Source organism: Hetaerina americana, unplaced genomic scaffold (assembly GCF_022747635.1).
Source record: "Hetaerina americana unplaced genomic scaffold, ioHetAmer1.1.p SCAF_2, whole genome shotgun sequence".
Classification (NCBI taxonomy): domain Eukaryota; kingdom Metazoa; phylum Arthropoda; class Insecta; order Odonata; family Calopterygidae; genus Hetaerina; species Hetaerina americana.
In genome coordinates this window covers 111,534,355-111,557,977 of record NW_027286763.1, presented here as the reverse complement: position 1 = coordinate 111,557,977, position 23,623 = coordinate 111,534,355, and the positions used below count along the sequence as shown (strand labels likewise).

Sequence of the window (23,623 nt, the reverse complement as noted above, 5' to 3'; positions counted from 1 at the left end):
TTTGCGTAAAACGGTTATTCCCGCTAAATAAATAAATGAAATCTTATCTTTGATCTGAGACAAGAAGAATGCGTAAGTGGAAAGATTTTGAGGCTTGAATAATTAGGAGAATGAGGAAAATAGGTTGGAGGGGATCGACACGGTTCGGTGGATATCGTACTGGCTTCCCACCCAGAGAGCACGGGTTCGAATCCAGGCGGCGTCGAATATCTTTAAGCGGTATCCCGATCCTACTTGCGATGCTTTGTGGCTAGCTATTTGAGTAAGTACGCCGTCCGTCGGATGGGACGTTAAGCTGCGGACCCCTTGGTGCCTTTCGACAAGAGTGGGCTAATGCCGACGCTGGGTTTCTCTCCTTCCCTTCACCGCCCTTCGTCCTTTCCCGTCCATCCTAATGGCCCAGATGGCCTTAGCTGTCGGTCGCCTCCCCTAAATACTGCTACAATAGGTTGAGCAGAGGTGAGTATTAACGAAAAAGATTTAAACGACGCGGGAGAAGAGACACTGAGCGGCGGCTGAAATGCGAAGAAAGGCGGCGGAAACGGTGGAGTGTTGGGAGGCCGTTATAGACTCGAAGGGGAGTGTTTTGAATGACACGGACGGCAGAGAGCTGGCTTCTTGGGCGGAGTGAAGGAAACACGAGGAACAGAACAAGCCAGCGAAGTAAGAGAAAACTAGGGGACGCTCGCGTGACAGGTAATACTTATGTTATTGAGGACCGTCCGAGACCTTACACGGGTAAATAACGAATGATTATGATATTTTAGTACCCTGCAAGCCACCGCTGGGGTGTGTGGCAGGGGGTGAATACACACCAGACTAATTATTATCCGAATATTTTTTACCCCTACCGCGTTAGGACAATGCTATTCTGGTCCCTTGTCGCTCGCGGAAACAATCGCATCTCTAATTTATCTCTTCTGCACTTAATCCCTCTAATTTTATTGACATGACCTCGCCCACCCGCAGTACGATGGGGGTAATAATACATTTTCAACATCACTGCTAAAGAGACGTCCTTCCAATTTATCCAAGAGATTTAATCTGTAATTTAATCTTCGCTCGCTGAGTGATTCCCCAGTCTAGCTCCTCTAATATTTTGGAAACCTTATTTCAGGAGCGGAAGATGATTATTGATGACCTATGGGCACAAGGCTCCGTCAATATTTCGCCCGCTAGTACCATTAATAATGTGAGCATCATACTTTGCTGCATGAATAACGTATTTAGACACCGTAGTGAAGTCACCTCTATCATTTTAAACGATGGCGGATAAACGATTAATTTCTTGAATGACGAGACAAGAAAGCTTCCGGAATGATTGAATCTTGATTTGATCAAACAGACATAATAAGACGGTTGCACAAAAACCGAATGGAAATCGGGTCTGTGCATAGACACTTGAATAAAATTCAAGATAGACGACTACAATGAAATTTCTACATACATGCTTTCAATACTAACGTCGAGGGCATAGCTATTATTATCGCCCTGAATTGCATAGGTAGACGAGATCACTGCTAGAAGTAAGGTGATTTATTTGATGTTTCCATCGCAGGGATGAAGGATACTTTTCCCACGTAGAACTCACGATCCGAATAGAAGGAAAAAATTCTGGGACGAGGTCAAGAATACTATATGTACGGATAAACACGTAAAACTACCAGACAATAAATTTGTACGAGTGCTTGGGAGATTCCAAGATGAGATCGCCAACTTCCATTAGGTGTATCGTGGAGTGGCGGCCTATTCCTCAAAGCCGGTTAGCAGAGCAACAGATGCAGTCGCAGGAAGTGGCGCGGCCTCCCCTGGAGAGACCCCGTCCAGGGCCGGCGCGCGATTCCGACGCTGGGAGCAAGGCGCCACCTGTTAGGGTGGCGCTGTTCAAAGATGCTGGCGCCCCGTCCGGTAATCACAGCCATCAACCCAACTACTCTCTTAACTACCGCGGCCCGCCCACTAATGACCGCAGTCCCTCCTGCGTGTCAATGTTTGCATAATGCTGAGCTCTTGACCTCGGGAAGCATTTAATCGATCCCGAGGGGAGGAGATCCCTATCTCAGGGAAGGCGTTCGTCTTCCCTCGAATCCAAATCGCTTCATTGCCCGCGCAAATCGTGCCAACGGCTTCCTACTTCCCCTACTGCGCCAATCGACCACTGGATCCATCCCGGTGGTGCCTTCCTTCCGACTTTGGTTCCGCCGGCGGAGGAACCGAACACCAGAGGCGTGACTGGGAATCTCATTTCCGTGATCCAACTGCCCACGGATTCGCGAGACATTCCCAAGGAGTGGAACTCAATCACGTTTCCAGGAGCTCGTCTCCTTCGTGCAAATTGGTTGGAATCGATGACGCTTGAAGTGTTAAACAAACATCAAGGAGGAAAGGCATCGGCCCACCCTACCCTCCGCTGCTCTTCGCCCGAGCACGTTACCAGGGCACAAGAATCGGCGGGAAATCGCAGGAAACATAAATTGGCGTGAACGTAGGCCAAATTTGGGTACGGGAAAGCGAAAGGGGTTCGCTGCGACGCAGGAAACGATATCGAGAGGGGATCCACCGTGGTTTATGTCCTTCGAAGGGACTCCCTCCATCGCCTCGCACCCGTTGAAATTACAATCTTCCTCTTTTACCATTAATTGTCCTACGCTGAATATTGCTCGCGTAGACCCACCTGCCAGCGTTCCAACCAAGACGCATGCCTCTTTCACATCTCCTTCCGCTCCCCTCAACACTTTCTCAATTTTTCGATGCATTCCATTTCTTCCTCCATTTTACTTCCCAAATCTCTTTTCAGAATTTATTAATTGCGACCATCCTTTCTTCAATTTCCACATAACACCTGGAATATCTACTCCATTCAATTGGAAATCTTTCAGCAGTTAACAACCCTTTGTCGCCTTATCAAACGTTTTCCAATCCATTGACGTTCCGCTGCTTCAGCCTCACAGCTGCCGTTCATTCCAAACTACTTAGCTAGCCAAATGTTTGAAAGATTTCACCTGTCCCAACCTGCTCTATTGACATCCGCCTTATCCACGTCAGTTTCCATTCCGAATTCTTTTTCCACGCGGTTTCTTCTTTGTTAAGTAGTGAAGGGCACACCCGAAAGAAGGGAGAAGAAGGCATCGCCGAATGCCTTCTTCCGGGCAGGTGCCGGGGGGGTGGGGTGGGGGAAGCGGCGAGCCTCCTCCGCTATCGTCGGATCACCGAATCGATAACAGATTACATCTTCGGCGTGAGATTACGACTCAAAAAGAATACGACGGGAGGGGATTTGACCGGCGAAAACATCCTCGCATCAGGGGAAATCGCACGCGTGCCTCACACAATACAGTTATTTAGCGATTTTGACGAAATTGTCGTAGAGTTGATTTTTCCCCGACAAAGTGTATTTTGAAACTTTCATCTGGTTTAGAACATGACAAGTGTCCCAAACATTCGAATGTTTACGCTAAATCACTGGTATTTCGACTTTCGATTAAATTAACTCGCTTAACGATATCATTCTTTAATTTAAAAAAAATTCCAGTATTTAGCGATGGTTTCCTGCTCCAATACCATCACTTTAAGTGATCAAACACCTTCGGTGGGTTTAATCTGCATTTGAACAAAACTCCTACCTACAATTGACAAAGCTTCTTGATTTTACCTAGAAAATTCAAACAGCGTGTAATGAAAGAATATTCTGCGCAATAAATGCACGGTACAGTCAATTGTAAGTTTACGATCTTTTCAATGCATTGAAAATACAATACTGGTAATCATTAAGAAACAGCCGCCTTACTTAAGACTGTGTCGCAGATTTTCCATCGAAAAACCTACCTGCCACACGGATATTTGTTAGCCATACGAACACGCGCTATCGTATCACAGAGATTTACACTATTGCTAGTAATTTGTTATCCAGCATGGCTTCATAGTGTGCAAGCGGATGAAATATCGTTATATTTGCTTATCAAATATAATAAGAGCTCTATGGATTTTGATGAAATTGCGTTGGCACACGTATGTTTCCGGTAGACAGAGATCGACTTAGATTGCCTCGGTCCCGGGAAAACTCGTTGAAGCATGATTTTTACATCTGGCTAAAAGGATCTTTAAGTGCTCATTATGTTAAATAAACAAATACAAGATTTTCAGGCAAAGATTCTAGTTTTATGATTAAGAAAAGGAAAATTGTCAATATGTTCCTCACTCTAATGAAAACAAAATAAACTAGATCACTCATCTGTGCTTCGATGTTGAATAAAAGGTTTACTTCCATTATTATTTCCAACGGTTTAGAAGTACACTCTTTCGAAATGATACAGAGAACTAGATAACTTGGCTGCTTAACTTTCTCGACCGAAGTTTGGACCTTTTTAATGCCCAAAAATTTTATTGGTTGGGGATTAAAAAAATGTTTAAGGGTGCAAGGTCACTTGGATATCAGCTTTCGATAAAAACATAACCAAAGGATGTAATAAATCTACTAAGAGGGCCAATGTTTTTCTTTAATAAATAAAACTAGGAATATTGTGATTCCAAGAAACTGCGGGAGATGCCGCAACTGAACGGAGTCATCCACTAATATGCAGTTCGATGCAACAATTTCAGAGTATAAAAATCATTCGCCTGAACCGGGATTCGAACTCGGACCTCTACATCGAGGGATCCGGGTTTGAATCCCGGTCGAGACGAATGATCGATTTTTACACTTTAAAATTGTTGCATTGAAGGAATATTGTAATCTGTTGACCACAACGCATTATCGCAAATTGAATACTTAACAACATTTAAAAAAGAATGCTATAGGGATTTTCATACAACTCTTTTTTGCGGCTTATGGTCAGGTCAAATTTACTGAGCTACATCTAAATTTTGGGAAGTTCACTGCAGGACCACTTTTGTATCAAATCACATCATACATAGAATATCGGTATTCGTTTACCTTTCGTACACTTAACATCTTCTACATCATTTCCCATTTTAGTTTTGAGAGTACTATCCCATACAACAGAGCAGACAACTCCACCTTAAACTAATTACTAAATTACACCAGAATGCATTTCTCCAATTAATCTCATATTATTGGGCAACTATGCTGAGCAGCATTACCAAAATTAACAATACGATAATAATGGACAATGTGACGCTGATTACATGTTCATCCCCAAAAATGTTAATGATATCAGTTCAACATACAACTTTTGGGTGCAATGAAGCTCATTCACCTCAGTCCCAACTCTTGAGTAAACTAACTGAGCGGTGGTGTAAAAATTCACTTTAAATAACAGATCAATGTGTTTTCTTTGTCTGACAAGCAGACAAATTTCATCACTGGGTCACTTTCTCCATTTTGAGTTCTCAATTTGAATAATATTTTGAGCCAAATATTCTCGCTGAAGCAAAACATAATGAAATGAATCATTCATCTGAAATTACTAATCTTGAAGATCTTGATTTATTACGATACAGGTTAAGAAATGGCATGGCAAAATTAACTTTTCATGGACAGTTAATCTAACACCATCCCCCTGGACCAAGCAAAGATTGATTTTCTCAGGGTTAAACATTATACGGGATGCATCAGTTCAGAGGAGACAGTGATTCCTAGAATTGTGTACATTTAATAATTAAAGACAACCCACAAGATTCCTTGCCAACTCCATTTGTTGGCCCCTTGTCCTCCACCTTCTCCCAACACCCCCGTGATCTACAAATGAGAAGATGTAACGCATCTACGAGGGCTTTCCAGAAAGTAACCTACGTTCAGGAGTAGCCAGCAAAGTAGTGGGGGGAGCCGATTGTTTGCGGTATTGACACACACATACACACTAGGGCAGTACACCCCGAGCTGCAGTGGTTGGAAGGCCGCACCGCTTGTCGTTTGTTTACCGGAGTCAAAATGAACAATGCAATTTGAAATCCAATCAAATGTAAAATCCATTTCATTGGAAGAGTTCATCAGTCGCAAGGTTGGACCCAACACTGGAGTCCTGGTCTTGAACTTTGGTGCTGTGGCCATTTTGGAACTGAATGCACCACTACACCACTCCACCTTCACTCATTATTCCGTATCTGTACACTTCACAAAGTTATCCATGAATTTCAATTAGTGTTTGTGTTTCTGCCGGTAAAATTCCAATCACAGATCGCACTTCACAATATGTGGCATCTTCTATTGCAGCACACATTTTAACACTTTGCAATGTGAGCAAAGTAGAAGAACCTCAGAGGCCTGCTCACACTACCACGGCAGGATGCAATACCGGGCGGAAGGACGTTTCGATGCCAAAATGGCACCTCTAGCACCACCCACCACCATGCTAGGCCGAAATGTACGTTAATTTATTGACAGCCCTAGTTGATAAGGCAGGAAGTAAAATGAGAAAAATACAATGAGCATTGTCTCTGGTGCGAAATCTGATTTCACTACTGAGGCTATTTTCCCAACAAAACATACCTTAATGTAGCAATGAAATAAATTTGTACTATCACATCACAACACTTCCTGCAAGATCACTGGTAATATTACAACTTATCTACTAATGGTTTTGCCAAGGAACATGTTTGGATGGGAGTAGGATTAGGTAGGCACAGTTTATGAGTCAGCCTTCCCCAAACCTTTCACTTGACCTCAGGTAGTCATTTGACACTGTTCTCTTTGCCTACTGCCAAATTTCCTGCTCCAGCTGATGGTCAGAAAGAAAAACTTCATACCGAAATTTATAAATATATATAAATAAAAAAAATATAATAAAATATATATAATTTAAGAAAAACTCTACACCGATATTTCGGTATAGAGTTTTTCTTAAATTCTCATTTATAGCTATCGGATTGACACCTTACATACAGCCTTCCACTGTTAAAATCATGAAAGATTAGCCATCAGTTTGACCTTCGCATTATACATTCGATGATGGCACACCACTAATCACCCACTGGGCACCAATTTTATACCACACACTATGAAATACAAACATGGATCTCTTAAAAAATAATTCTCTTTATTTTTCAACCAATAATATTGCATGTTTATTGTTTATCAAATAACAAACCGTTATTAGAATTGTAATACACCTCTGGAAAAAAAGATTTCCACTGGAAAACAAACATCTACAGATGAAAGTGGATCACCAATTGATGAAATTGTAGGCTGACATCCTATTAAAGCTTTTTTGAACAATGCATTTCACTTGGAGATGTAAATGAATCCCTAAAGAAGTTGAGCCAAATGATTTAGAACCATTGACCTTCACTTTTCAACACACAAAGACGAAAGGGTATCCCTATTTTTAACTGCATTGTAATACACGATCATCGGGATAAACCAATTATATCTTTCTTCACAAGCCGGTGCAACTGCGCCCTTTGACCACTTGCCAAATCAACGACTCATGGACAATGATACCCTCGGGTACAATGCCGGGATACTTCAAATCAAGCAATGACAGGAGAGCTTTCGATTGCTGTCAACACACATTTGTGGGATCCCATTCAAAATTCTCCAAGTAATGGCGTCACCATCAATCTCCTCAGAAGTCGCACAGAATGACAATGAATATTAATTCAAATTGGATTGGGCGCAGAAATCCAGAGGAGCCCATTGGTCCTACTAGGATAACGCAATTATATATTGTTCACACAATACAAAAAACTGGGAGAGACAATTCTTACATATTAGAAAACATCAATGAAATACAATAACAAAGACACAAAATGGAATTGAAATAACAGGAATTACTCACATGCCACAAATTTCATACAAACTCAGTTTCAATCGCTATAAAGGCCTATGCACTGTTTTTAGGACGATGCCTTGGTTTTTCAATTACTCTCATGTAACCTGTCCAAGTCTTAAGTTCCATAGGCCTCCCAGCTAGTCTCTTTATGTGGGAAGAGGTAACTCTTAAAGAGCAATCAAGCAATGGGATGCACTTGACACTCGAAGAAGGAAACTGGTGTTGCTTGTTAGCCAACAAAGTGGCTGTCAAGCAAAAGATATCAACGCGGAGATAACACAAAAACCACACAACATTAACTTCCATCCATTTAAGAAACACAACTTAGAGGTCATGGCCAAACTCAATTAAATACGATTGGAAAGAGAATAAAGAGACACAGTATTCAGAGCTAAACATTTTCTGTAAGATTCTAAAACATCCACTTATTTACAGTTATACAAGGCTTTAGCGTACCTCCTCAATCGCTTAAGCATTTGCACTCATGTTGGCCTTCCTCCTGGTCTCCATTTCACAAGCGTGCTTCCAAACCTCTGGCGTGAGCGAATGCAGACCCTGGCTGAGAGATAACAGCCTGGAACAAATATTTAACACTTGAGCCACTTTCTGAGCAGACTGAATTCAATGCTGAAGACAAAAATATGCAAATCCACCCAAATAAAATATGGAATTTCATTCGTTCATTCAAAGTTAAAACAACAAAGCGCATAACATTCACGAGTCCATAGTTAATTATGCCATTAATGCATTCGAAGGGAGGGAACCAGTCTCTGTGACAATATGAGATCTTGGTGAGGCTTTCGACTGTGTTTATCATTCAATAATACTTTCAAAGCTAAAATATTATGGTGTCAAGGGAATTGCTCTGAAACTAATGAAGTCATATTTTGATGATTTGCCACCTATTGACTGAACTTGATGGCCACCGATCTGCATCTCTTTAAGTAAAACGTGGTGTCCCACAGGGCTCTGTACTTTGCCCAGTATTCTTCATCATCATGATTAATGATTTCCCCATAATATGAAATCTAAATCTGTTTCATAATCCGATGACACCACTTTGGTACAAAAACATCAACATCTAGAAGATGCAAAGTCACGATCAAGTGATGTCCAAAGACAAGGCTAAGGAATGGTTTAATTTTAACTAGGTACATTTAAATGCTGTAAATCCCAGCATGTTGTATGCAGTCTTGAATTAAAAATAACTGAAATTGAAACTGCTATAACACTAGGAATTGATACTGACACAAAACTTAACTGGGAGACCCTAATCAGTTAGATATGTAATAAACTGAGTAAAGCTGTTTAAATGTTAACAAAGCTAACATTCTCATTTCAAATGAGTATCGTTTGACACTTAACCATGCCTTCTTTCAATGTCATTTGAATTATGGTGTTGAGTTATGGGGTCATTCCACACATGTCAAACAAATCTTGCTACTACAAAAGAGATCTAATTGCTCTCTGGCTAATATATCACCACTAAGTGATTCCTGCAAACCTTTGTGCATTAAGTATTGAATCACGACTCCATTTAGTTTGTATATTATCCCATATGGAAGCTGACATAAAAACTTACCAATTAACATCTCAAATCCATGTGTACACCTTAAGGGGTAAAGGAAATCTAAATACTACTCACTGTAGATTGTTATCAACTTACAAATAGTTTCGCTAACGTAAACAGACGACTGTATAACAATCTGCCAACTCATTTGAAATCAGACTGTAACCTGAATTTCAAGAATAGGGTATGTAGCTGGTTACTTGCAAACCCACTTTACTCAATTAATGAATTCTTTTGTGATAATGTTTCTCTCATTTGAGAATTTAAGAAAATAATAAGTAAAATTTATAACGATGACATTTAATTTAGCTGTACCATTTTTCAAAATAAATAAAGTATTACAATAATAATAATAATTACTAACCTTCCAATAATCAAGCGAGTATGAAGATCATCTCCGCTGATCTTTGATGGATCACTATTCTTTCTCATTTCAACAAAATCTTCTTGAACAACCTTGAATCAAATATTAATTTTATTAGGTCTCAGAGAAATAACAGCCCTGGTGCCAATGGCTAAAATACGCTAACTCCATACAAATTACCTTCTGCATTCCTTCACTCAGTGAGTAGTCAGCCAGCTTCACAATCGTCAAGTACTTCCGAATGCGATCCAGCATAGAATCTTTGAGGTAGTGCTTTGCCGCAGCAAAGAGGGCATCCAGGTCATTTATGAATGCATCGTCTGGTTTGAGTTTCACTCGTACATCACTCTGAAATTATTAATTTCCCTTCTATTAAGAACTTGAAACACTCAAGGAAATAGGAAAATTACAACTAATAGTAAAAATACCAATTACGAACACACAAAATTAAGGCATGACTGTAAAATTCCTTGTATTTTTTTTCAATGATTTCATTTCATTCATAGAGTTCTGTATTTCCAAAGTTAACATTCCCTTCGGTCTCACTCCCAATTTTTCACCATGCCATGGACATCATGCCAATCCAAAGCCAATACCCTGCTTTATTCAAGTAAAAATAAAATTTTAATTTCTTTTAGACATACAAATGAGGTATTTTCAAAAAATTCCCAAATTTTTTTATTAAAAAAAATAACTCCACCTACTAACAAATTATTGGACAGGGTCCCTTCAAAGTAGTCTCCTCCCCAATGCATACACTTATTCCAATGGTGTTCCCACTTTCTGAAACATTCTTGGAATATTTCTTCCGAAATGCTTACTAGTATAACCTCCTCCGTCAAATTTCTCTCCTTCTCTGGAATGGTGGCAAATCTGTTTCCTTGGAGTTGGGCTTTTAGTTTGAAGAACAGGAAAAAATCACATTGGGCCAGGTCTGGTAAGTACGGTGTATGGGAAAGCACAGAGGGGTCTTGTTTTTGGGTAAAAACTCATGAAGTCTGAGAGATGAAAGAGCTGATGTGTTGTCGTGGTGAAAAAACCAATTGCATCTCCTCCAACGTTCACGACATTTTCGCCTGAATCCCTCCTTTAGGTGATTCATAACCCCCGAGTAATACTCTGAGTTGACTGTCTGACCTTTAGGTATTTATTCGTAATGCACAACTCCCTTTCCATCAAAAGACACAGTCAACATCACATTGAAATTCGAGCAAACTGGGCTAGCTTCTTTGGAGAGGGGAGATGTTTTACCAATCCATTGTGAAGATTGTACTTTTATTTCTATTTCATAACCACAAACCCATAACCCGTCACCTGTTATGACACTGGGCAAGAAGGTTTGATCCTTTTCAGCTCAATCAAATAGTTCCAGACAGAATTGAACTCGATGCTGTTTCTAGTCTGCTATCATCAGGCGAGGCATAATTATGGCAGCAACTCATTGCATTCTCAATTTTTCAGCCAGGATTTCATAGCATAAACCAATTGAGAAGCCAAGACTCTTCTACAAAATCCCTAACAGTCAAACTTCAATTCGCACAAACGAGATTGCCAACTTTCTAGATGTGAGTATCATCAGTCGATGTTGATGGCCTTATGGAACATTCGCCATCTTCCACCGATTGCTGCTCCTTTTTTAAACCTGGTAAACCACTCATGTTACATGGTGCGTTTCATAAAATCCTTATCATAAGCCTTAGGAATCCAATCAAAGGTTTACGTTACAGATTTGCAAAGGTTTGATGCAGAATTTCACAGAACATCACCGCTCCATTAAGGAGTTCATTTTTCACGGATCCGATTTTTGCTGCACCCCATAAAAATCCCTTCACATTAACAGTCATAACTAATCAACAAAACAAGATATAAACAAAATGGTTGAAAAACATAACAGTTACAGGTTTAACTTTGTGGAATGCCTTCATGATGAGGGTAAAGAGGGAAACTTTGCACTTCCACATAAAGATTTAATACTCCACATGATTATGGTTTCGATGCTGTGCGTCATGATCACCTGATGATGATGCGAATCATTGAAACCATAGTGATGTGAAGTATTAAATCTTTATGTGGAAGTGCACAGTTTCCCTCTTTACCCTCATCAAAATGGGGGAAGGTGGTTATTCGGGAAGTTTCCACGGACACACAGACTCCAAGCAGATTAAAAAATAACCAACTGGAGGTGTGCACTATTCAAAAATTTTTGGAAGTTTTTTAACAGACCTCGTACTTTAGCTCCTAGGCCTACCTGTAAGAATACTACCCTTCTGATTAAGACAAGGGAATAGGGCTACACCACCACAATAAGGCCCTAAAAAATTCAAGTCAGTTTCATCTATCGATGAATAACTGACCTACATTTCTGAGTTTTGTTGCGCCCTTAGAAAATTACTGAGAGCCTTGAATAGTCATGTAATTTCACAACAGTAATAGCATTACGGCTTTCAAAGGTTTTAATGTAAATGTCACTATGGACTAATTTACTCTAGGAAACAAAGGGCATTTACACAAACCAATCTTGAGAAATTTAATGAAAATCATCGAAAGAATTTTGAAAGGGTAGCAATTGAGATGCATTTTTGTCCACAGCCCATGCCTGTAAGCTAATTGTTTCAGATTTTAAAGAGTGGACAAAAAGTACTCTGTATGAAAATTTATTTCTCTTAGAAAAACAAATGTTTCAGGGATCAAGTCTGATGGATGAATTGAAATTTGAATATTCCCTAGTGCTGAATATAGCACCATCCATGTCTATAGCAAATTTCAACTCAATCTGTCGATTGAGAGAGAAATAAAGAAGCAAAATTTCAGATTTGTTTTTCAGAGTTTAAGAGGACGCCTCGATAGCTTAACTGGCTACTTAAGCACTAGGGCAGACATCGAGGGATCCGGATTCGAATCCCGATCAAGGCAAACGATTTGTAACACTCTGAAATTGTTGCACATAAATGAATATTCTTTGTCAAGGTAAGACAAGCATTAACTTTATTATAATCATTTATAAAAGTGTATGAATACATTTTACTTAAAAAAAACCAAGAAGTAAACCAATTAGCATCAGATAGGGTAGGGTGAAGGGCTGCAGTCAACCAATCTTAGAATTGATGTGACCAGTGATGATGAATACATTTTGTGCTTTTGCATGAGATGTCTTCTATTTTACCATTTTAAATAACAAGATGAAATAAATAAATGCATCAATGATGTTGCCAAAATACCACCATATAAAGCGTAAGTGGGGTGTGTCAGGGGATTCAATAGAGATAGCAAGATAAATATATATTATGGATAGGCACAGATTTATGAATGAACAAGACTTTACATACGTGCTGTTTCCATGGAGCAGATTCAGCTGAGCATGCATCAGAAATGATATCTACCGGCAATTCAAGAGTATGAAAGAAGGAAGGGAAGATGAGGAACTGGAAAGAAGAAGCTTTGACCATGACAAAAGCAGGGACTGCTGCCAGAAGGCAGGGAGAATATGTGCGAGGAAGGGTAGAAAATGATGGAATCTAAAAAAAAAGCAGGATCTCTCCAGCTAAAAATGAAACAAAACAGACAAGGTGCATAGGAAAGGGTCCAAAATGCATTGATTAAAGCAGAGAACATGAAGAAGTAGGATTAGAAATGGAATAACGTAAACACAAAATTTGGTGGCAGGGAAAACTCAGCAAAAATGTATCTTATGGCAATTAACTAACGAGAGAAATAAATGCGAGAAGAAGAAGCAGCGAGAAGTTGACAGAAGAAGGCTGAAATGGGTGTGATGCATGGGAAAGTGCAAGCACTGCCAGGATCTAGCAGATGGGGAACCACACTTACACATGATCTAAGATTAGACACGAAAATTATTACCTAACACGAGATATACATGATAAATGTAAATAATACATACAAAGGTTATAAAATAATGATTTTTCATCGGAAAGTTTAGGCACAGAGAGAAGAGATAGCTAAGGACCAGGCACAATTGAATGAGAAATAGAAAAGCCATTGAAATGGAACTGAACTACACCATGTGGTGCCCATGGAACTACTTTAAATGTTCGGAAGATGTTTGTCGCATTCGCAAGGGAGCATTAGACGGAAGACTTGGCATTTAGCCCAGATCGAGCATTCATTATCACTTCAGACTCAGTTGAAAATAATTCATTTCAGTGAATTTGGCCATCTGGGTCTTGGCCCATTCATTTTACCCTATGAATATCTCGCCATTGGACTCTATTTCAGTTATTTCATGGTACAAATTTTTCTTTTTTTATTCCTGCTATGAGTAGTTCACTGAGGTTTATTCTCTACCTTTGCCTTTAAGCCACGCTCTTTTGGATACAATTAGGAAGGCTGTTTGATTACTAACATAGGTATTTCCGTAAACTCATTACCCAACAAGGCTTGATCTTAAAATAGTATTAGTTTGAACAATGTCTTTCTTTAATATTATGAATTTTGAAGCATTTTATTTCTAACTCATGATGATGAATTATTGTGCATAGTACCATGCAAATATTTTTTCCACTAAACTAAGATACTGCCAAGTCATTTTAATTCTTTAAGATCTAAAACCCTGATATCTTACTGGAAGTGAATGCATTAATAGAAAAGTGTTTCTGAGAATTGGTCGCTTATTTATAATGTAGGAAAACTCATACAGGCTCAGTTTGCAACTACCAACTGAACCCACCTGGTTTACCATTTGCTCTAGGCCTGTCAAGCAACGTCTCCCCTACTCATTATTAGAATAGGGAAGATCGCCCAAGGCCATCCACAACAATGCATCACCTCAAATCTAAGCAAGCAACAAATGCAAGCGCACAACAGCTACAATAATTAAGATGGCTAAGCCTCTTTTCAATTCACTTCCTGACAGTTTCAAGTGCACAGGTGCCACCAGAAATCATTACTTCCAACTCATTCAATGTCTAAGGGAAAAAAAAGGAATGTGGCGAATTGTCACTGCTCTTTCATGAGGACCAAAGAAGATCACGACAGAATTTCGTTAACTGATAGACACAGTCGACAAAAGCACACAAATATAACATATGCATCATAGCTTACTCATGGCTAATTCACCTCTTGCTTATTAGAGGATATCCCAATAGAAACCAAATTATCCCAATAAAAGGTTTCCAATGGTTGGAGGTTAAGATATAGGCAGCAAAACAGTATGATTTAAGTTATTTGAAGATACTAACTTACAATATAAATTAAATACTAGCTCTAATTGAAACCGTGAGCACCAAGCACCCCACATAAAGAGAGAATTAAGAAGCGTGATGACAATTTGGGTAAAACAATAAAATAATTTCAGTGTGTCAACAGTGCCCTGACCAAAATAACATCATTATAAGTTGGGTTTATGGTGGAAACATTTTATAACTTAATATTTAATATAACGGGACGTGTGCTAAACAAACTGCCACTGTCATTAAAGTCATACATACCCGGTTGATTGAAATTGATGACCAAGTCACCATCAACAAAGGAGGCTTTAAGTCCTCAGAATAAGAACAAAAATTCCTTCAAGCAACATCTATTAGTTTTCAAAATCCTAATCACAGCCCAAAGAGACAATTTTCATACTGAAAGATCATTTACCTTATTTAAACATGTTTTTAAATTACAAGAATGAAAATAGCATTAATTGGTTCAAAGTGCTATATTTCTGAGGTTTTGCACACTCTAGGTTGCTCAAAGAATGTCACCCTTCCAGTGCGGTTAGGGGAAGAGGAGCACTGGACTCCAGCTGATGGAATGCAGATTCATGACAAGATTTCTCAAACCTTCCATGGGCCACAGTCTAATGCTCCCAGAAAGCTTATATCTATACACACTGAACAATTGATACACATTTAATATTACTTCATATCACAAGTGCATTAAGCGGTGATTCTACCGGCGGGGGAGGCATACATTGCACGGATCAGTGCCGAAGCCATGAAACTTACCGGAAGTAGAGATTTTCCCTCGGATAAAATCAGCACTGGTATGTTCGCTTGAAATTCCATATTGTAAAATTGGAAGTCATAGTCAACACTCTGCTGAGTGATGAGATTGCCTAGGGCAGTTACATTGTGCACTCCTGCATTGATAAGAAAAAAAACAAACCATAAACAGTTCATATGGAAATAAAATTCACCAAACAATCACAGCATGAGTGTGAGTGGGGCACGCACAGGTTTCATTGTCAACAAGGAGGTTTTGAGTAAATGGTGACAAGAAGCATTCTAAAAATTTTTCCTCTGAAACTAGAGCCACCCTTAAAGATAAATGTTGTGAGCTTCGACTCCGATCCCCAGGGTTCTAGGTAACATTTAAATACGATCTAGGCTAGAGTGTTTGGTGGGAAGGGTGTCAAGTAGCAGAACCATAGGAACTAGTATGTGTCTATCTAGGGTTAACAAATTTTTCTTGGTGGCACACCTGCCGTTTCTAAATGAACCAAATTCCTGAAATTTTACGGCATGAAATAGTATATTCTAACAAAGAATAGGTGAGAGAGTTTCATAGAACTTGACTCAATGACATTGGGGAACTGCTTTGGGAGTATTTGATTACAAGGGATGTCAAGAAAACAACACATTTCGGACTAGCGTGTTGGTGTCTAAACGTCCATATGCTCAGAGCACGCATCCTGCTAGGGTAGTGTATGGTGCAGAATGTGGTTCTTATACACTTTGCTCACTGCAAACTGTTAAAATGTAATCTGCACCAGAAAATCCTGCGAGTTGTGAACTGCGATTAGGTTTTTACAGGCAGAAACCGCAAGTCAATTAAAATTCAATGGCAACTTTGTAACGTGCATGGAGATGGAATAATGAATGAAGGCAGATTTTGTAAAAATTACCGATTTATGCTTATGGATCTCTCGCTAGTCATGGCTTGCAACAAAGTGCTTTGAATGTGACGCACATTTGCATGCTGTGATAAACAAATGGTTAAAAGGCTGTAAGGCAGCAGATTTATTCGGAGACTGAATTGAAAGGCTAGTGTATATTTATTGTAAATACCCTAATTTGAATGTTGGGTCGCAGTAGTCCAGAGGGTAGAGCATTGGACTGCTGATCGGAGGGCCCCGGGTTCGATTCCCGGGCAAGGCACTCTGGGCACCTGTGGCTCCACCCAAGCTATTTGATTTTTCGGGTACCAGGTCTTCCTGGGAAACCATAACCGGCACAGGGAAAGGAACTGCCCCCCCCTACCCTGATGTGTGAATTTCACACGCCGTATAGGGCTTAGTACTAGGTGATCTCTACCATCACCTACAAAACCGACCTTCGGGTTGATTACTGTGTTAATGGTTATGGTTTAATTTGAATGGTGAGAAGGTAGAAAAATAGTTTTAGAATTTGCCTTTCAAATGGTTATAATCAAACTTCATCATGCCACTAGGTTCATATTTTATTTCAAGATGTAAGTTACTGTTCTTTACAGCTCTTGAATTTCAATTACTTCATAAATAAATTCTTTTGAACTGAAACAATCAGAAGAACATGCTCATACATATCGCTGAGTGGGCCAGACTGCGTAGTCTGGCAATGAAGAGGCAGTGGCCACTCACAGCGGATGCCAATGTCAGGCAACTTCTCTTATATTTTACAAAATGGCCAGAAGGAACAACGATAATGCACTGCTGGCTGAAATAGTTTGATCATCTGCAGAGTATCAGGCTTTTATTTGGTCATTGCATTGAGACAACCCTTCGTCATTGTTCTTATGGCATTCTAAACTGGCCAAAATGCTTCAGATCGGTACACACACGAAGTTGTTAGTATGATTTTTCCCGTAGTGGACAAATAGAGACTTCGATCATAATGCTCTCAAGTTGAGCAAGCAAGCATTTTAGATACCACAGAACAATAAGAGCCAAAGTCATTTGTCAAAATACTTGGCAACAATGAATGCATAGCAGGCAATAGGTGAAAAACAACAGAGGAAAGTAGACTCACCATTAGAGTCCAGCTGGCCAGGACTCAGTGCAGTTTCATCTAGAACAAGATGCGTGTTGGAACTCAATTGGAGTATGCCGCTGGTGAGCCTATTCGTTTTATAATCTTTCCTGAAAATCCAAAAACAAATAAATTAAAAATGCTTCACCAGGGTAGAATATTCCTAGGCATCCATCTAACCGAGGATAAAACTATTCCTCTGACATGAACAAATATTTCACTTTTTTAAGTAAACATAACAGCAGTGGAGATCAAAGCATGAGACTAAAGTAGGTTTTGCAAGCAGTTTCCACTGGTGACTTCCAGCTAGTAGAAAAACACACATTTTACATGTGCAGGGAATAGAAACGGAGCTATTGATTTTAATGTGATATCCCTAGGAAACCTGAGGTAGTACAAGGCAAGGAATTACTCAGAAAAGTGAATTTTACTTGCTTGTGCTATGTAAGATGGCTTGTATGCTGCAGACCACAATGGGTTGATTACTGTGGTTATGTCTGGAGAAATTTGAAGAATGATGGGGCAAAGTGGATGCAGGGGATATTGAGCGAGGTGGTGGGGTAACGTCCTCGTCTGCCAACCCAGAGGTCCTAGGGCTTGGGTGTATGTAATTGTCAAATGGTTATATCAATGATCAAAGTCCGACGTTAAGGTTGAATTGCTGTTTTTAGACTACTACAAACAAATAAATAAATGGATTGTTCAACCCTCACGTACAGAGGGAAGAATTTTGGGGGTGAAGTGAAATGACTTTGCATGATGGACAGAATGAAGGGAGCAAGGGAATACGTCCTGTTGATGAAAGGTTCCACGCAATCTGGAGTGGCAAGGCGAATTACGGTTACATCAGATGGTCTCATTGCACTACGTCCCTTGGAAAACAAGATTGTGCAGTAATTTCACTTAGTCGATTACATATTTACCTCTGTTCAGTGACTACAAAAGCTATAGTACACTTCAAAAGAAATAATTTTATATCAAGCCTCACCATTACATGAAAGTTTATTTTAAGGGAATTATGATGGATGGTTGAGTTCCACAAGAATCAGTATTGGAATCCAGTTTACTTCTTTCCCAGATATTATAAAAACTACTCCAGTGCAATGAAGAGTATGTGAGTGAGTCACACATAATTTCATCATCACACCAGCACAGACAATCTAGGATAGTATAAGTTAAAGACTAGAATTAGAATTTTTCAATAATATAATGTCCACTAAAGTTGAACAAAAGTACGCTTACAAGCACCATCTACTCACTTTGGTCTAAAAGAGAGCTTGTTCATGTTGGTAATGGTCATTGGGAGGTAATGGCTATGCGGAATGAACATGCTCAGCATATCATACAACTGCTTTGCATAATTATTCATTGTGGGTATGTTATAGAGATTCACAGAAAGCTGGCCCAAGCAAATGGTGTCATTCCTTAGATATCTGTGGAGAAAAATGAGGTAATTAAAAAGGTCTGATTCGCAATCACAGATATTGAACGAAAGCAAACCAAGAAAATATTACAACCAGACCTACATTGTGGAGACAAGATGGCACAACAAATATTCAGCGGCTAACTGATCTCCAAGAAGCAGTTGAGTCAGTACTAACATGAGCTCCTCCCGGATAGACTTTGCTTCCTGTAGCAACTCCGAGGACACTATAAGAAAGGGAAACATATACAATTGCAGACAGCGTAGTTTCGGGTGGCATGAATTAACAGCTAGCTCTTACATACCTACTTGCCATCATAGATGCTCAGAAATAAAGGGAGCTTAACTGTTGTCACTCATGTATCTCACGTTCCGTTACCAAAATTATAAAATACTCTGGCTACACTTTGCCCATTTCAAGGACTAATACGAATTTTTAATTATAAATAATGATAAATCCATAATATTTGCATTTGAAAGGTTGCCCAGGTTTAGTCTGAAAAACAGCACACCCACCTGCAAACCCTTGTTTGGGTTCCTCCTTAGGCTAGGTACTCCGTAGGAATAGACAGATTGGATCTGGGTGGATGAGGCCTTAAACGGAAACCCTGGTTACTGAAGGCCTATGGTCTAATGCCCCAAACCACTTTTAACCTGATTCTCACTGGCCGACAAGGGGGGGAAAGGAACTAAATGGTCGATATTCCCAACCACATCTTCACCCAGGCCCAATTTTGCCTACCTTTGGTGACCTAATGGGCACCAGTGTATAAAAGTGGTTAGGTCCTTGCACTCTATATTGCACAACTAACGGCGGTTGGGCCCCTAAGAAACCAAGCAACAAACTAGGTGGGGAAATTGGGATAACAAAGGGCATGCACACTGAATGGCCAAAGAAAAAACTGCCCTTGTGCTTCAGATAAAACAACTTATCCTGACATAGGACTTATATGCATTAGATCACCAGCAGGAGATGTTGATAAAGAATTAATGAATCAACTAGATTGGGATAAATTATAAAACATTTTTGGGGATTTTTTGTCCCTTCTAAATCCACCTCATGCTGGCGGTCCGATTTAATTTGAAGCCTGATGGAATGGACCAGTCACAGATATCCAAATAAAATCAACACAAAACTCCACCTCAAATTTGGATAAGAGCATATTATTTTCCGAACACACCCTAATTGGCTATTGATCCACTGTTTGAAATATGTATATATTTGAAATATGTATATATTTCGCACAGGCAAGAAACTTAAGAATAAATGTATACTACATTACATGAAGCATATTCTTCAGAAATTTTACAAAAACGATGGATAGTTGGTTTGATAAAATTGAGCATTCAAATTTTGCCCGACAGCGATTCTCACCTGTGCTCCATGTATGATGACACTTCGTGGGAAGGAGAGGATTTGCATGCGATAACTTCTTGGCGGCGACAACATGAACCCTAGGAACTAAAGAAGGTGGTGGGTTCAAGGCCATTTCCTCTTGATAATCAACATCCATTGCTTCAGTGCCATCCGAACCACCCTCATTATTAGACTTAAACGAGACCATTGCCGGATCCACGCTTAGAAAACCAGCAACTTCAACCATTTCGTTGAGCAAGAAGGCGTCCACATCATCGTAAACCTAAAATGAATAAATGAGCAATTCAAAATTATGCTCAGCAACTGATGAAACCAAGAGTAATCTTAACAGATGCCAAGATGGGCGAGTAGAAGGCCGGGCGTAGTCCATTACTTCCGCTAAGAGCAGTTTAAAACACTTCACTAACCTTAAGAAGACACGACTTGTCACCGATACCGGGGATAGGGAAATTCAAAGGATACTCTGGAGCACACGAGGTTGCCTCTTTGTCTTTTCCTTGACATGCGTCCGTTTTTGCCGTTTTCACTGCACGATTAGTCTCTGGCGGTTCAAGCTCTCTACTTTTGTTTTCCCCACTACAGGCCTGGGAGGGACAAGAACTGACTGCTCCACCGGAATTACTGGTGCTTGCTTCAACACTTTCAGACTTAGCCGAAGTTTGCGCATATGGGTTTTGATCGTTAGTGTCTTCAAGACAATTAACAGCCCACTTATTCATTCCTGGGATTGAGACACAGTAAAAAGTTTGACGTTCGCTATTTACATTCTTCGGCGACTCGTAAAATATTTCTTCATTTGGCTATAATGAAGTAGACCAAACATTAGTTGTCATTATGTCACCTTACTTTATACCAGGCAAAGTATATAGATATATAATTTTCTTGCCTTCATTGAGGTAGTATCTCTGTATTTTCCAGATTCTACTCTTTTATCTCCCGTTTCCTTATTCAATACTTCATAAGTGCTCAAATAAAATTCTGGATTAAACATATCTTGCACCATTCCACGAAATCGGACCAGTTGTTTATCCGCAAGGTTATGCAGTGGTGTATTATTGACTAAAGGTATCTGATAAAAGGTAATATTAGAAACATCACTAAATCACAAAAAAAAAGAAAATAATCATTCGACATATACATACTTTTTCCCACAGCAAATGGTCTTTTAACAACTGTGCACATTCTGCTCTCTTTGATTCCCAATCACGGGGGGACCACGATAGAATTTGATCTGAGGACAAGGTATTCCATATTAGAAAGCAAGGTTAACCTGGTTTTTCAATTATAATACATAAAATCACAATATTACGAAATCAATAAGCGTACCAATATCCTCCATTACTTCCTGTTGTTACGACTTAATGCTAACAGGAAGCCCTTAGCAACAGAGCTGTGAAGCCTTTCCCGCGAAAATGTACGGCTTACTACAGTCATTTTGGAACGCTTTGTAAACTGGTATGAAAAACTTTAACGGCAAACATTTAGATAATGATGCCCATTACTCGCAGGTCACAAATGTGTCTTAAAATAAATTATTCAAATAGTTTTGATTCCATTATCTCTCACCGAATTAAAAAAAATCAAGATATTTCACAACTCGAAATAATTGTCTTTATCAGATTTGATATTGGTTGACGGGCATAGATATTTGGATTATATTAATTATGATTAATTGGAACTCCTATTTGGCCATCGGTTATCTTCCAAACATTCTAGGTGGCCATACTACAGTAATGGCCATTTTTCAATTTTCTTTCATATTCCAGTCTACAGTTATTATTCTTCTAATTCTTTATTCCGCGTGGGCCTCTTCCTTGATATCCTAGTTCTTCATCAGGGATGACAGCCTTACCTTATTTTTATTCCCTAAGTGGCTGACCCATAAGCGCAAATACTTTTTTTCTACCAAATACCGTTTATAGTACCCACTAGTTTCCACCCTAGATATCCTATATGTTTTTGTTTCCACTGTTTTAGGACTTCCATCTGCCCCAATTTGAAATGAAAGTTGAGTCAATGAGTTCTTTTGTACCTGAAAATTCTGATAGCGTCTCGTTCGCTTTTACTCTGCCACTGCATCAATGGAATAGGTTTTATTGCTTTGATGTAGGCTTTCCGTACCATCGCATTTTCCATTGATCACCACAACTTAATGGAATAGCGTTGTATGCATTTCCCAAACCTATGAAAGCAACATGCACAGGTCTTCCTCTTAAGGTTTTTAACCGCGATATTACCACCCACACACAATTGTCAGGCTCTGAAGCCATTCTGTTCCTCTGAAACTTCCTTTTGATTTTCTGTCATATGCTTTAGCACTTGGCCATAATGGCTACCCAACCACTGTGCACATGACAATAACTAATTGGCAGTTTCTGCCTTCACCTTTCATAAGGTTTTTGGAAGGTTCTACGAATCTGCGTCGTCGAATTCCTTCCATAAATATTTTTCCTAGTATCAGGACTGAATAGTAAAGACAAATATTACTTTTTTACTGATAAAATAACTATCTGCTCAATGTAACATTTTAAATGGAACCATTAATATCTTCGAACTCATTAAACATTTGCTTGATTCATGTTGTATACATCACACTGCATTTGGCATGTATTTTGCTAGATCCCAAGAACATTCTACTATTTCTGATTATCATTAGTTCCAGGTTTTGAACTGATCTTCGCTACAATGTATAAAAAATGTTGAATTCTGAATTTAGAGAGCACTGCAATGAAACCAGTGTAAGGTTGGCACACAGAAGGTAAAAAATGGAGGGTAAATGGCATTGGATTTGAAAGACTGCAACAAAAAAATGAGGATATTAGTTCAATAATAGCTAACCTTTCAATTTGTGGGAAACCAATAATGGCTTCAGCATGACGTAAAAATAGTCAGGAGCCAGTCTTAATCCCAGTAAAAGTTTGAAGTCTTCGTGATGGACAAGATTTTAAGTTATTTTGTCCCACAGGATGCCTTTGTACATTCAGTACAGCTTCCATTTAAGAGCCAAACAAATTTGCATAGCTGTTGAAGCTCTCACAAAAGTAAAAAAGGATAAGTTAAATTCAACTACTAAAAAGTAATTCTTATTTCTGCAATCAATCTTTGACAATTTAGCAACCACAACACAAGGATAAAGAGACATGAGTTAAGCTTTACCTCGTGGCGAGGCAACATTGGGAATTCTTCAAGTCAACCATTCTTGCCCCACC

General features: G+C 39.4%; 1 protein-coding gene across 1 annotated transcript; it reads right to left on the bottom strand.

The window, feature by feature from the left end:
* Window positions 1–6,881: 6,881 nt before the first annotated feature.
* Window positions 6,882–21,827, bottom strand: LOC139688406 (mini-chromosome maintenance complex-binding protein). Its single transcript, XM_071585963.1, has 12 exons — window positions 21,741–21,827; window positions 21,557–21,645; window positions 21,301–21,483; window positions 20,822–21,214; window positions 20,412–20,676; window positions 19,140–19,263; window positions 18,873–19,046; window positions 17,614–17,723; window positions 15,613–15,746; window positions 9,845–10,012; window positions 9,665–9,756; window positions 6,882–8,304 (listed from the first exon to the last, which is right to left on the bottom strand). The coding sequence occupies exons 1-12, from the start codon at window positions 21,751–21,753 to the stop codon at window positions 8,199–8,201; spliced, it is 1,851 nt and encodes a 616-aa protein (XP_071442064.1). The 5' UTR covers window positions 21,754–21,827; the 3' UTR covers window positions 6,882–8,198.
* Between the last annotated feature and the right edge of the window lie 1,796 nt (window positions 21,828–23,623).